The 14,367-nt window shown below is 44.6% G+C and overlaps 1 protein-coding gene across 2 annotated transcripts in view; it reads left to right on the forward strand.

Moving 5' to 3' along the window:
• The window catches only part of PDE8B (phosphodiesterase 8B), a 316,607-nt gene continuing 303,541 nt past the window's right edge, over positions 1,302-14,367 (forward strand). Inside the window, exons 1-3 of one of the 2 annotated variants that reach the window (XM_021084468.1) lie at positions 1,302-2,023; positions 2,571-2,785; positions 2,896-3,057. In XM_021084468.1, coding sequence (XP_020940127.1) covers positions 3,013-3,057 — 45 coding nt within the window. In that variant the 5' untranslated portion in view covers positions 1,302-2,023; positions 2,571-2,785; positions 2,896-3,012. The remainder of the gene's footprint in view (positions 2,024-2,570; positions 2,786-2,895; positions 3,058-14,367) is intronic. The other variant, XM_021084469.1, reaches the window with a different exon arrangement.

Here is a 14,367-nt window from a genome sequence, read left to right on the forward strand (position 1 = left end):
AGGTTCAGTCCCTGTCCCTGCTCAGTGGGTTAAGGATCCTGCGTTGCAGTGAGCTGTGGTGTAGGTTGCAGACACAGCTTGGATCCTGTGCTGCTGTGGCTGTGGCATAGGCTGGCATCTGCAGCTCCAATTCAGCCCCTAGCCTGGGAACTTCCATATGTTGTGAGTGCAGACCTAAAAAAAAAAATATTAAAACATATGAATTTAACAAATATAACATTTTCCAGACATTTAAACATTAACTTACAAACTAATGAATTCTTCTAAAATCATGAGTATCCTATATCTGAATCTTTTACATGCTAACAGGTGCCTTTAAAAGCAGAAACATAGATATGAATCCTCATAGGGATTATAGCACTATTTAAACTTGAACAGTTACAAATTATTTATATATTTAAATCTGTTTCTTCTTTATCACTATGCTTTCTCTTGTGAGTAGTCTTCTTCTGAGGACAGAGTGTCTTTAAAAATACATATTTCCTTATCTCCTGATGATATAATAATTTTGTGAAACTCAAAAGCAAAAAACAGCATCTCTGAGTAGCTCAGGTTGGAAGTATTGCGTTTTGAAATTTCTTACAAACATATAAAACCTTTCCATGTATTTAAAGTTTTGGTGGATCTCAGAAAAGAAAATCATGGACATGGAGAACAGATTGTGGTTGCCAAGGGGGAGGGGGAGGGTGTGGGATGGACTGGGAATTTGGGGCTAATAGATGCAAACTATTGCCTTTAGAATGGATAAGCAGTGACATCCTGCTGTATAACACTGGGAACTATGTCTAGTCACTTATGATGGAGCATGATAATGTGGGAAAAAAAGAATGTGTACATGTATGTGTAACTGGGTCACCTTACTGTACAGTAGAAAATTGACAGAACACTGTAAACCAGCTATAATGGAAAAATAAAAATCATTATAAATAAAAAAATTAAGTTTTAGTGGATCTAATCAATTAAACCTATATAAACACAAGATAATATTTTGTTGCCTGAAAATGGAGTGCTGAGGTAACAAATACCTAAAACAGTGGGGTTGATTTTGGAACTGCTAGAGACCAGAAGAATTTTGAGAAGCCTGATAGAGAATGCCGAAGTTGCCTCTAACAGACTGTTAGTAAACATTCAAACTTGGAAGGTGCTGCCAGTGAGGGCTCGAAAGGAAGTGAGAAATGTGGTACTGGAAACTGGAGGAAGAGGGGTCTTTGTTGGGTAGTAACAGAAAGCTTAGCAAAATTATCTCCTGCAGTAATGCATGAAGCAGAACAAGAAAGTGATGAACTTGTTTATCTAGCTAAGATTTCCAAGCCAAGTGTTGAAGGCACCCCCAGTTTCTTGCCACATAGAGTAAAATGCAAGAGGAGAATTGATACATCGAGGAAAGAACAGTTAAAAAGGAACCAGGACTTGATGATTTTGAAAATTCTCACAGTCTCTCCAATGGGCAAAAAGTGTTAAAAGTAAGAAATGACTTTCAAGCATGTGGCATAGAGATAAGCCCTGGCCTAGGGGGGGAAAAAAAAAAGCCGAGTGGTAATTCTCCAAGGTTGTGTTAAAACCTCAGGAAAATCAGAGGATCAGAAAGGTATTCAGACACACAACTGTTGGGCCCTCTCTAGAGATTAAAAGTATGCCTCCTACAACATCGCAAACAATAAGGCTTTTTGGAAGTCTGACTTGCCCTTTAACCATCTCAATGTCTTTACCCTAGGTAAAGGTGCACCTGTCTCAAAAAGAATGGTGGATGTGGCTTCCGTGTAAGGGAAATTGACAGGAGACCCACAAAGTATTTAAGAAATTTATTTCAGCAAAAGCACTGCCACCTTAAACTGAAAGAAGCAGAATGAGGACAAATGAAGGGAGGCTAGAGCTCCAAAATTCTACTGTCAAGAAGCAGGATGATGAAGTACTCAGCTGCAAGTGTGCTACCTTTCATGAAAAAGATGGCATGACTCAGAGGGCCAAATCGAGAGCTATTGTGGATGATTCCCAGGCCTTGGACTCTAATCAAGGAACTCTGGTAAGAGTTTGCAAGGATTTCAGAAATTCTTTGGATTGAGAACTCCTTTTTACCTTCCATGTACCCTCTTCCCTTTTAAATAGAATGTCTATAAGTATTTTATTATACCTGTTCCTCTATTGTGTATTGAACGGTTAGGAGTCAGACAGCTTGTCTAGTTTTGTAGACTAAGAGTAACTGTACGCAAGGAGCCTCATCCATACCTGGACCTGATTTAGATGATGAGATTCTAGGCTTTGAGCAGAGACTATCATGGTATGAGATTCTTGGGGAAGTTGGGAGGGAGTAAACATCTTTTTCATGTGGGAAAGGCACAGATCATTGGGGACCAGAGGGTACACTGGGATGGACAGACTCTAGGGTAGCCCTTACATTCCCCACCTCCTGGTTTCCACACTTGTGTGATCTCCTTGTGAGTGTGAATGGCACCTGTGCAATGCTTCTAACTAGTAGAATTTGGCAAAGGCAATTGGATATGTGGGTTATGTGTACATGCTTATCTTACATAAGATTGCAATTCGTCTAAGATTGCAGTTTATCTTGCTAGGAGACCCCCTCTCCACTGCTGGCTTTGAAAGAGCACGTTGCTTTGTCATGAGCTACCTATCATACACAGCAAGGAGCCGAAGGCAGCCTCCAGCTGGTAGTCAGCAAGAAAATAAGGTCAAGTCTGACAACCTCTGAGAAACTGAATGCTCCAATAAGCGGTGTGAACTTGGAAGCAGATCTGACCCCCGTCAAACCTTTGAAGTCCATAGACAGGTAAGCAGGAAGAAAGATCATGAGCAGACTAGATCGCATGAACATGAGCCAGGACCCCCCCAAAGACAGACTGAAACTCATATTTGTTCTTGTTGTCTTTGAACTTGCAGACAGGGATGTCCTACAGTAGCTGGAGTCCTTCATCGTGGAGCTAAACCCACACGCTTCACACAGGAATCGGAAAAACTGAAAGCACATCCAAGGAAGTAGACCATTTCCAAGCCCAGATGCTGCTTCTCACCAAGGAGATGAGTCAACAGATCAGCACCAAGGTGGGTCAGCTCCAAATGTCTTATACAGGTACCAAAATAGAACAGCATAGAGACTTATAGAGTCTTAAATATTTCCAAACTCTTAACAAAGTGGGAGCAATTCTCCTATCCATTTCACCTTAAAATCACAGGCCTAATTTGCTCTTTCAAAAGTTCATCGTGGCAGTTAATATCCCTGGGTTGGAGGCAGTGCTAAACCAGTGACAACAGGATTTCATTGATAAATGGCCCAGCCTTCCCATTCTACAGGACATGGAATGTGGGACTATTCTAAGGTGCCTTCTACATGGTTCCTCAGAGCCCCCTACAGGATTGAACCCAATTGAACCACAGCTGTAACCTACTCGTTTGTGGATTTTTCTCTCTTTCCCTCGCTTCTGTTTCCTAAGGTAACTTACCCCCCGCCCCACTTATCTGCATCCAAATCCTACCTCAGGGTCTATTTCCAGAGAAACCTAACAGGCATTATATTTGGTCCCTTGACAAACTGGGAACATGGAACAGCCATCAGGAGAGTGAGGGAGCTGGCAATGACATCATGTAAAAACAATGAAAATAGCCGAGGAAACTAGAAGAGAAAACTTACAGAAATAATTATAGTCATTTAAAAATACCTGGAGGAGTTCCCGTCGTGATGTAGCGGAAACGAATCCCATAGAAACCATGAGGTTGCAGGTTTGATCCCTGGCCTTGTTCAGTGGGTTAAGGATCTGGCATTGCCGTGAGCTGTGGCTTAGGTCGCAGACACAGCTCGGATCTGGCGTTGCTGTGGCTGTGATGTAGGCAGGCAGCTACAGCTCCGATTCGACCCCTAGCCTGGGAACCTCCATATGCTGTGGGTGTGGCCCTAAAAAGACAAAAAGACAACACAAACAAACAAAAAAACCTGGAAAACTCTCATGTGGGAGAGGACCAGGAGAGCCACCAACATTAATTGAGCACTTTCTAGATGCTCATCGTATCAGATTTTACGCAGTGTGCCAACACATATATTCTTATTCCCTCCTTATTACCACCCAGGGAGGTAATTACCATCTCTATCTTTCAAATGAGAGGCTCTGAGAGTTTAAGGAATTTGCCCGAGGTCCGAAGCTAGCAAGTATTTGAACTGAGATTCAAATCCAAACCTACTTGCACCTGAGCTTGTGTCTTCCTGCCGTCCTGTGCATGTTACTCTGAAGGGCGAGCCTGGGGCCAACAGGCAGACATTCTCAGTCTGCAGACTTGTATTTATATGAATGCAGAGCATGGTGGAGATTAGGTGTTCACCAATGCTGTTTTCTCTTCCTGGACGCAGGGGAGCATTTCATGTGCCAGCTTCCTTTACGATTAGATTGAGACTGTATGCCAGGGTTCTGGCAAATGGAAACGTGTGATGCACCTGATATTTTCTCAATCTCTCTCTCTTTCTTGGCTGGCTGAAAGCAGAGAACCCAGTAGAGGATTCTGGGAAGGTCCTGGGAGATAGCAGGCCCACCAGATAAATGGCACAGGGATCCACAGGGCATGGAGTAGGAGAGAGCACCCTATGTGTTGACCACATTGAATGGGACATGAGCAATAAATGAACACTGAGGTCTGGGGACTGTTATACAACTGGCATTCCCTGAGAAGCCAGCAGCCTCCTGTCCCAGGAAGCACTCAAGCAGTGATCAAATGTTCAACTGCCAGAGTTCCCGTCGTGGCGCAGTGGTTAACGAATCCGACTAGGAACCATGAGGTTGCGGGTTCGGTCCCTGCCCTTGCTCAGTGGGTTAACGATTCCTTGCTCAGTGGGTTAACGATTCGGCGTTGCCGTGAGCTGTGGTGTAGGTTGCAGATGCGGCTTGGATCCCGCGTTGCTGTGGCTCTGACGTAGGCGGGTGGCTACAGCTCCGATTTGACCCCTAGCCTGGGAACCTCCATATGCCGCGGGAGCGACCCAAGAAATAGCAAAAAGACAAAAAAAAAAAAAAAAAAGTTCAACTGCCAAGGGTATTGTAAAAAAGATTCCTGGGAGAGTGGCTCAGATGACCTGTAAAAATGGTAGCTCATGTTTATTGAGCTATTATAGATCAGGCATAGGCATGCATTCTCTCATTTCAATCACCATATACTTTATCGTGCTCATTTCTTTCTTTTTTTTATTAAAGTATAGTTGATTTACAATGTTGTGCCAGTTTCTGCTGTATAGCAAAGTGACTCAGATATATATACACATTTCCTTTTTTTGTTACCTTCTATTTCAAGAGATCAGATAATTCCCTGTGCTATACAGTAGGACCTCGTTGCTTACCCATTCTAAATGTAATAGCTTTCGTGTACTAACCCCCAAACTCCTGGTCCATCCCACTGCCTCCCCACTCCCTCTTGACATAGAGTCTGTTCTCTATGTCTGTGAATCTGTTTTTATTCTGTAAATAGGTTCATTTGTGCCATATTTTAGATTCCACATATAAGTGTTATCATATGGTATTTGTCTTTCTCTTTCTTACTTCACTTAGTATGATAACCTCTGGTTGCATCCATGTTGCTGCAAATGTACCATGGTCATTTTATACATGAGGAAAGCAAGGCACAGGAAGGTTTGGTAACTTGCCCAAGGTCACACAGCAAGTAAGAGATAGAACCAGGCACCCTTCTTACCCCTTCCAGGTACCTCTCTCTTAATCACTACTCCCCATCAGCTCTAAAGCTGAAGTTATGGTTTGAAGGCTTGGAGACTGGATCACTGTTGTTCACTTTCCAGCAATTTGTTCTGTTTTGTTTTTATTTTAAAGTTTCAGCCTTTGCTTAAAAATGAAAAGATTTCCCATAGAAATCCTGGATTTTTCCAGTGTCTCGTGAAAATCCAGAAGATTTGGGAACAGCGAATTATAGGACATTATGGCAGCAGGCAATTAGAGCTGAGGAGTGGCACCCCCTTTAGGGGGGCATGAACCTGGTCTCCTCGTTTATGTTACTATCACTCTCCCGGTGCTTTTAATTTAGTGAACCCTGAAGAGTCCCATCCAAAGTTAAGTTCTCCCCAGGCAGTGTCGGGCCTGGGGAGAACTCAACAAGTGTTTGGGAAATGAATGAATAAAAGCAGAGCCTGGATTCCCTCACCTTCTCCCTCTTCTTCTTCCAGCTCTCCTTCCTGTGATTGGGAACCACTGAATCTGAGCCTTTCAGTGGTAACATAGAGAACTAATTTCTCTTCTGTTCCATGAAGCCACGACCCATTAAAGTACCTACAAATGCTGTGCCTGACTCGGGCTCACAGTGACATTTTCTACCTACTGAAAATGTTTGCTTCCATATGATCCGTGTTTGCTCTGAAGAACCAGCCAGGCTGGGGCTGAATGGCCAGGCAGGTTTGTTGGTTCTGTGTTCGGTTAGGTTGTGCACAATAGACCCTTTGTACAGTCTGTATTGCAGGGTGCAGGCAGGCAGGCACGCCTGCTTCCAGCTTCTGAGACTCCCTCACAGCAGAGCTCAAGATGGACAGGCACGATTGAATCCTCCTCGTGTAGCTGCAGACTGCTAGACTTGTGTGTGGGTGCAAAAGCCTTCCACAGGGGATTTTCTAACCCCTTTTCTTCCAGGGTTATTAGCAGAGCTCATTTGGAGGTGTGCAGGTCTGGGGCATGGCCTGGATCAGCAGCTCTGACGCACAGAGCATAAGCTTCAGAAGCCCACTGATCCCCTTAGCGGAGCCCAAGACTGCCTGTCCCCACCCCCACCCTGTCCTCCCAGCCCGGACCTGGGACAGTGCTGCCTTTCTCTGGAGGACTGGTGTCTTGGCATCAGGGAGGAGAAGGGGCACACGAGGGTTCTTCCAGTAGGAAATCTGCCTGTTCCTCCTGGAGATAAAAAAAGGGTCTCTTTCCATAGGCTTTCAGTTCTGAGGCCCCTATTGTGTAGCAGACTGGATTGCCTAAAGCAGCGGTTCTCAATCTGAGGTGATTTTGCACACGCAACTCCCCCCGCACCAGGGGCATTTGCTAAACCTGGAGCATTTTTGGTATTAATCATTGGGCATTGGAGGGATGCTGGTGGCTTCTAGTGGACAGAGGGCAGGGCTGCTGCTGAACATCCCACCATGCACAGGCCAGCCCCCCCAGCAGAGAATGACCCAGCCCCAAATGTCAAAAGTGCCGGGGGTGAGAAACCCTGTTCTAAAGGATGGCTTTTATTCCTTTTTTGAAGTCTCACAATTATGAAGAACAATTTATTATTTTATAATCAAAAAAATAAAAGTTATTTTAAATATAGATAAATACTGTAAATACTTGAGATTTCCCAAGAATCATCTCCTTTCATTATAACAGTGTTGGCACATAGTAGGTAGTCAATACCTATTTGGGCAATGAATGAATGAAAGGCATTCTGCGCTAGTGTCCCTTATTTAATTGGTTATAAGTAGTTACTTCTTTCATTGAGGCAGTATGCCGCTCTTTTGGGGGGAGGTGGGCAATTACTGGACAGTCCATTCATTCATTCATTCATTCATTCATTTTTCTGCTTTTGGCTTTAGCACATGGGCTCCTGACTCCAGTTGCACTTTATTGAATAAAATGTCAGTTTGTTGGTAAGGTTGGCCTCTCTCTTTTCTCAACCCCAGCGCTGTTATTTGGGTGGATTTGACTGGGTGAAACTCTGATCCATCTGTATAAGAACTGGGTTTGATATTGATATGGATTATAGCCATAAAGCTGTTCTTCACTGAGATACCTTTATAATTGAAAAATTGAATTGTAGCATGTAGCCCTTAGTCAAAAAAATCCCAAACTTAAGAATTTCGTGGAGTTCCCGTTGTGGCGCAGTGGTTAACAAATCCAACTAGGAACCATGAGGTTGTGGGTTCGATCCCTGGCCTCGCTCAGTGGGTTAAGGATCTGGTGTTGCTGTGAGCTGCAGTGTAGGTCGCAGATGCGGCTTGGATCCCGCATTGCTGTGGCTCTGGTGTAGGCTGGTGGCTAGAGCTCTGATTAGACCCCTAGCCTGGGAACCTCCATATGCTGTGCGGAGTCGCCCCAGAAAAGGCAAAAAAAAAAAAAGAAAATTTCATATTGTTCAAAACACAGGAAGCCAGGTGGAATCTTGACTCACTCCTGGTGCTCCTCAGAACCAACCAGAATTGCTGAAGGCCCCCATGGCTCCGTGGACTTTGGTTCTCCCATAGGGCCAATGGTTTCGTTACTATGGCATTGTCACCACCTGAAATTCCATCAGCTGTTGTGTACTTGTTTTACCGTCTGTTTTCTCTTCTAAACATGAGTTCTCTAAGGGCAAGGACTTTCTTATTCACTGCTGTATCCTCAGTGTCTAGAATGGTGCCTGGCACCTGGGAGGCATTTCATAAATATCTGTTGAATGAACAGATGGCCAAGACTGAATGGCCCACCTAAGGCCATAAGGAGCCCAGTCAGGAGAACCAGCCAGGAACCACCAGGTCCAGGCCCTCTCAGGTGACCTACCCCAGCTCCCTTAACAAATACACCTTGGGGGTACGAGGCAAGCTCTCCTAACACTGCAGAGCTGCCCACAGAGGCTCAGGAGCACAAGAGTCTAAGGTGGCATCCCCGTCTCACAGGTAGGTGGGGCTGCTAGGGGGGTGATCTGGTGACATGTCACATGGGGTGACTGACCTGGTTGGCCTGGGACCGAGGAGTTTCCTTGAATGCAGGTCTCTTCATCATAAACGAGAGGCAAGTCCCACATAAACTGGGGTGAATTGGTCACCCTGAGACGACAGCGTTCAGTGAAAGTCCCTGGTGCCCTCAGGGATGCTTCCTCTAGGAATTGCTTTCACGTGTCAGGGAATCATAGGCTCTCAGTGGTGGACGCAAGAGACCTCAAGGATCCCTGAGCCTAGAAGTTATAGACTCTTCTGTCTGCATGAAGTGGTGGATATGGGGGCTGGGTAAATTGGGGAGCAGTTGTCCCTTGTAAAAGGAGGTGGCCACACTCAACTCGAGGTGAATGTTGACCTGTGGGAATGAGAGCAAGCCCATTGGTCCAGCTGGGCTCATTTCTCGAGAAACCCTGAGTGTGCGTGTGCGCCTGTGTGTGCGTGTGCGTGTGAGAGAGAGAGAGGGAATGGAAAATCTACTGATTATTAAACATTGATGACTACTTTTTATAAATGTAAACATTCTGCAGTGTAACTGTAACCGCAGGCCAGGTCCAGCTCATAGGCCTGGGGGCTGTTGGCATAGTCCGATGTTTCATTTTACGTGGGGACATTGAGGCACAGACTACAATGAGTGCAGGGCTAGGAGCGAAGGATGAAGGCCCCTTGCCCAAAAAGCTTTATTTAAAAAAGAAAAAAACATTTTCTATAAAGAACAGTTAATTTGGCAAGAGGGGAAGGGGGGCTTATAAAGGAAATAATTGAGCACCTATTATGTTTCAGACAATCCTTAATGATTTCACTGTCTAAATTCACCCTCAGTTTTTACAGTCCTTGGAGCAAGTTACTTAATCTTTCTATGCTTGTTTCCTTATGTGTAAACTGAAAATCATAGTAGGTAATTCATGAAGTTGAGGCAAAGCTGAAAGAAATTAATTCCTATGAAATGCTTGAAACGGGATGGTGACCATGTGTTGCGCTCATCGCCATTGAAGTAGGTGTTATCGTCATCCTCACTGTACATGTAAAGAAACTGACTTCTGAGAGGTTACTCCAGGTGACCCTGAGCGTCCAGCAGTAAATCAGAACGAAATGTTGGACCCTGATTGTCTGACTGTAATTACCGGGGTGTTTTCCTCTACTCCCCCTCGTTATGCAGCTAGGCTGGTGTTATAAATCCAAGATAAGAAGAACCAAAACAGCCCATTTTTCTCCTTTGGTCATCATCGCATAGACAGTCAAGGTCAGAAGTTAAGTTCTGTGCTATTTCCCTACCCTCTCAGCTGAGTATCCACTGCAGTGATGACAGAGAAAATGTTACCCAGATAATAAAAGTGGTGGATAACAAAATAATTTTTCCTTGGGCATTCATTATGCAATTGAGGGGGGGGCAGCTAATTTATCTTCCTAATTATGTTTGGCTTAAACCGATTTTAAAATTAGTCTCTTTACCCGGAGCACACACCGATGAACAGCAGGCAGAGGCGGCCTAGAAACATCTTGGGTGGGAGAGGGAAGATACCTTTAGATCTGGAAGTTGCCATGGATAATTTTCATGCAGTTGTGGGAAGGTAGAAGACGGATATGTTGCTGGTGCTCTGAGTATAAATAATTACTGGGATTTGTCGTCGGGAGTGTTTTCAGGATTTTAAGTATAAGGCTATGGATTGCAGACCCAGAGAGCTGAATGGACCTCAGGCTCCTTGTTTATCCTTTAGTGCTCAGAGTTGAGACAGTCAACAGAGGTACATCAAACAAGGAGATGAAAAAGGAGGGCTAGCTGGAGGTGACTTCAGGAGTTTCCTTTCAATAGATACCCAACCAAGATTAAATGACTCTTAGTGCTGTGAATTATGCCAGGGGCTCAGGACACCAAGGTAAATAAGGCCATTGTCTTACCCTGTGGAATACCATACTCTATTAGGAACAGAGTTGTAAACAGAAATCACAGCCCAGTGGGATCAAGGTTATAAAAAAGATACCCTCGGAGTGGCACGGAAGAGACGGTGACAGTGGTGACCCTCTCTCTCTCGTGTCAGGAAGAGGAGCCCTCCTCCCCTGCTCTTCCTCTGCCCTCTTGGTCTTGGGGGTGGGGAGGAGCCCTTCCAGGCCCAGCAGCGCTGGTTCCTGGCTGGTTCAGCCAATGGGAGACAGTGGTGCCAGATAGGAGGGCAGCAGAGGCAACTCCACGCGTCTCCCCTGTTCCTTCCCAGCACTTGGGTCTCTGCCATGACTATAGGGGCCCCTTGGGGTACAGCTTGCATGGGGTGGTCACAACCCCTCGCTCTGGTCCCCTCCGATTGCCCTTCTAGCTTCTTGCTGGTGCTCCTCTCTGGTTTACCTCACTGTCCCCTGGTTGGTGACTCAGTGCTTTTTCATCACCTGCTTTGAAACCAATCCCCTGCACCGAATTCACTCCCTGTGACTGCAGAAGGTAGTTTGGGTATTTCTAGGTGGGCTCTGACAGATGAAGAGCATGGCTGCGGGAGCTGACACTTGAGCTGGTTTTTAAAGGGGGACAAGACATTTGCCAAGTAAAGATCTAGAGGATTCCCAAATACCCTTGGAAAGTGGGGCACTTGCTCATGGAGATCCAGGAGGGAGCACTCTGCCGTGGGGAGCTGCTGGAGATTTTCAGAAAGGGAATAAAGTGTTCAGGTGTTTTTATGGAGTTCCCACTGTGTGATGCAATGGGTTAACGATCCCGCTTGTTTCTGTGGTGCTGCAGCAGGTTAAGGATCCTGTGTTGCTGCACCTGTGGCTTTCGATCCCTGGGTTGGGAACTTCTGTATGTCCTGGTGCAGCTGAGAAAAGAGGGAAAAAATGTATTCAAGTATTTTAGAAAACTCACCTAACTCTGCTCAGTACAGGTTGCTAAAGAAAACAACAGGATGGGCATGCAGCCTAGTTAGGGGCAATCACAGCGATTCAGGTCAGAAACCATTGAAGCCTGAACCATAACGGCGTGATGGCAAAGAGAGGGCACACCCCAGATTTTACACTCTTAATAAACTCCAAGAAAAGAAAGGTCATTTTCCTGCCCATAATAGGTGTTCAATAAAATACTTGTTGACTGAATTATTACTCTAGTAACTTCTTCTCTTACTCTTTTGGAGCGATTATGAAGAATGCTGCTACAGACATTTAGTACAAGTTTTTGTGTGGACCTTGTTTTCATTTCTTTTGGTTGGATACCTTGGAGTAAAATTTCTGGGTCATCTGGTAACTCAGTGTTTAACTGTTTGAGGATCTTTCAGACTGTTTTCCAAAGTGGCTACACCATTTTACATTCCCACCAGCAGTGTGCAGGGTGGGTTCTGATTCTTCTATGTCCTTGTTGGCATTTGTTATTATTTATTAATTTATTTTGTTATAATCACTTTAGGGAATATGAAGTGGAGTTCATTGTGATTGATTTGTCTTTCCCTGTGATTAATGATATTGAGTATACTTTCATGTGCTTATCAGACACCTGTTTATCTTTGGGAAAATGTCACTTCAGGTCCTTTGCCCATTTAGAAAACCTCACTTGGGCCCTTCTTTCCCCACATTTCTTCCCTCTCGGTTAGAACCCAAGGTGCCATGGTAATATCTGACCTGTCCTGTGGAGCCAGGTACACAAAGTCTCTAGGGTTCTGCTTCCCCTTTTCAGGGCATCGTGGGGTTTACACCACTCTACTCTAGAGAAGCCCTCTATTTCCTTAATGTCCCTCTGAAGTAGAGCCATTCAATTAGCAGGTATTTATTGAGCCATTACATACTAATAGCTGACATTTACCAAGCACTTACAATGGTCAAGTGCTGTGCTAAACACTTGCTGTGCATTGATCGCACCCCTCATTACCGCCCAGCGAAGTGGTGCTGCTTTTGTCCTCATTTTACAGATAAAGAAGACACACAGAGGCCAAGGAATTTGCTACAGTCACGCAGCTAGTAAGTGGCAGAGTTGGAATTCATACCGGGGTATCTGACTCTGGAGGCCGGGTGTTGCACCACTAGGCAATGCTGCCTAGCCCTTGCATGCTGTACGCAGCTGGGGATATAAAGAAGTGTCAGGTAAATCTGTGGGGAAGAAAGATGTGATTACACACAGAGTCAACCTTGATGCTAAAAATATAAAGGAATGCAAGGCAACAAAGGAAAATCTGCCGTAAACCAGAATGTGATTATTGCTGCGAGGGATAAGGAGGGAGATCATCGCAGACTAGGGTAATCAAGGGAGGCTTAAGGAAGGAGTGAAGGTCTGACTTGTGGTTTTCCTGCTGGTTAAGGAGACAGGCTGAATGCCTTTGAAACAAAGTAAGAACAACTTGGAAGTCATTAGCAGACTGATGCAGATCGCAGCAGGGAAGTAAAGAAAGGAGCGACTGGTTAGTAAGGACTGAAAAAAGGCATCTGAGTGATCATCCAGCCCTGAGCTCCCCCGTGGCTGGAGCCTGGAACAGATGGCCTCTGGGTGGAATATCTTTACTAACTCCTCTGCTGGACAACCATGGCAGGCTCATCTCATGCATATGCATATTTTAGGTTAAAATAGCCCTTTTCTGGGGCTCCAGTTTTCCCTTAGGAGTGGCCTCTTCCTACTCTTTTTTTTTTTACACGCATCACCTGTGATCACAGCAGGGGAGACAGGTCCCACACAACCAAGAAGGAGGTACCATCCCCCCAGTCCCTCCTGGGGATGATGGAATGGCAAGCATCACAGGAGACCTGAGTGAACTTACTTGATGGCTTGTTTGTTACATACCCCAGGAACGTGGCCCCAGCGGGATAAAGTTGGAGAGGCTGAGCATGGAGGTAAGACAATGCCTGCTTACCCCCTGACATAAAATGTATATCTTTTTAGTCTGTCTCTTATTCCTTCTCTTGGGGAAGTCCTCCCCTACTCTCTTGGGTCTAAGTGGGACTCAATCAAATATACTGCTGCAGAGGAGAGGGTATAACCTAGCTGGCCAGTCACGTGACTCCATCCCCCAGGCTGGTGACACGGATGTCCTTTGTTCTCCAGCCATCATGGTTGGGTATGCCCACCGTAGTTCCCTAGACATCCTGTTAAAGCAAAAGGACTTTGGATATATGTCGACAGTTTTCATTCTAGGAAGATGCTACCCGCCACACACACATCCAGAGATCTGAAAATATCTTTTTCTCCCAGTCCTCACCAAACTGAAGTATTTATTTTTAAAAATCAATTTGATAAATAATAAAAATGTCATTATACTCATTTATATTTCTTTGATTTATAAAGAGTTAGAGTCTTTTTCATACCTACTGGCCATTTGTATTTCTTCTTTTATGAATTATTCTTTTGGGTGCTTTTCCACTTGTCTACGGGTATGTACATATTTTCCTTACTGATTTGTAAGAGTTCTATGTATATTAGGACCTCACAGATTTGTCTGTCTTAGATGTTGCAAATATTCTCACTGTCGTTTTCCTTGATGTTTGTGATGAAACTTTTTCAATGTAATTACAATGTAATTTATATACAATAAAATGCATCGACTTTGTGTGCAATTCAGTGAGTTTTGATAAATGTATATACTCACGTAGCCATGACCACCATCAAGAGATGGAACATTTCTGTCACCCTGCAAAACTCCCCTGTGCCATTTTTCATGGATCGAATTTCCAACATTTTAGATTCATTTTTCCTGTTCTAGAACTTCATATAAATGGAATCAAACAATATATACATTTTTCCACAAAGCATG

Source organism: Sus scrofa, chromosome 2, assembly GCF_000003025.6.
Source record: "Sus scrofa isolate TJ Tabasco breed Duroc chromosome 2, Sscrofa11.1, whole genome shotgun sequence".
NCBI lineage: Eukaryota > Metazoa > Chordata > Mammalia > Artiodactyla > Suidae > Sus > Sus scrofa.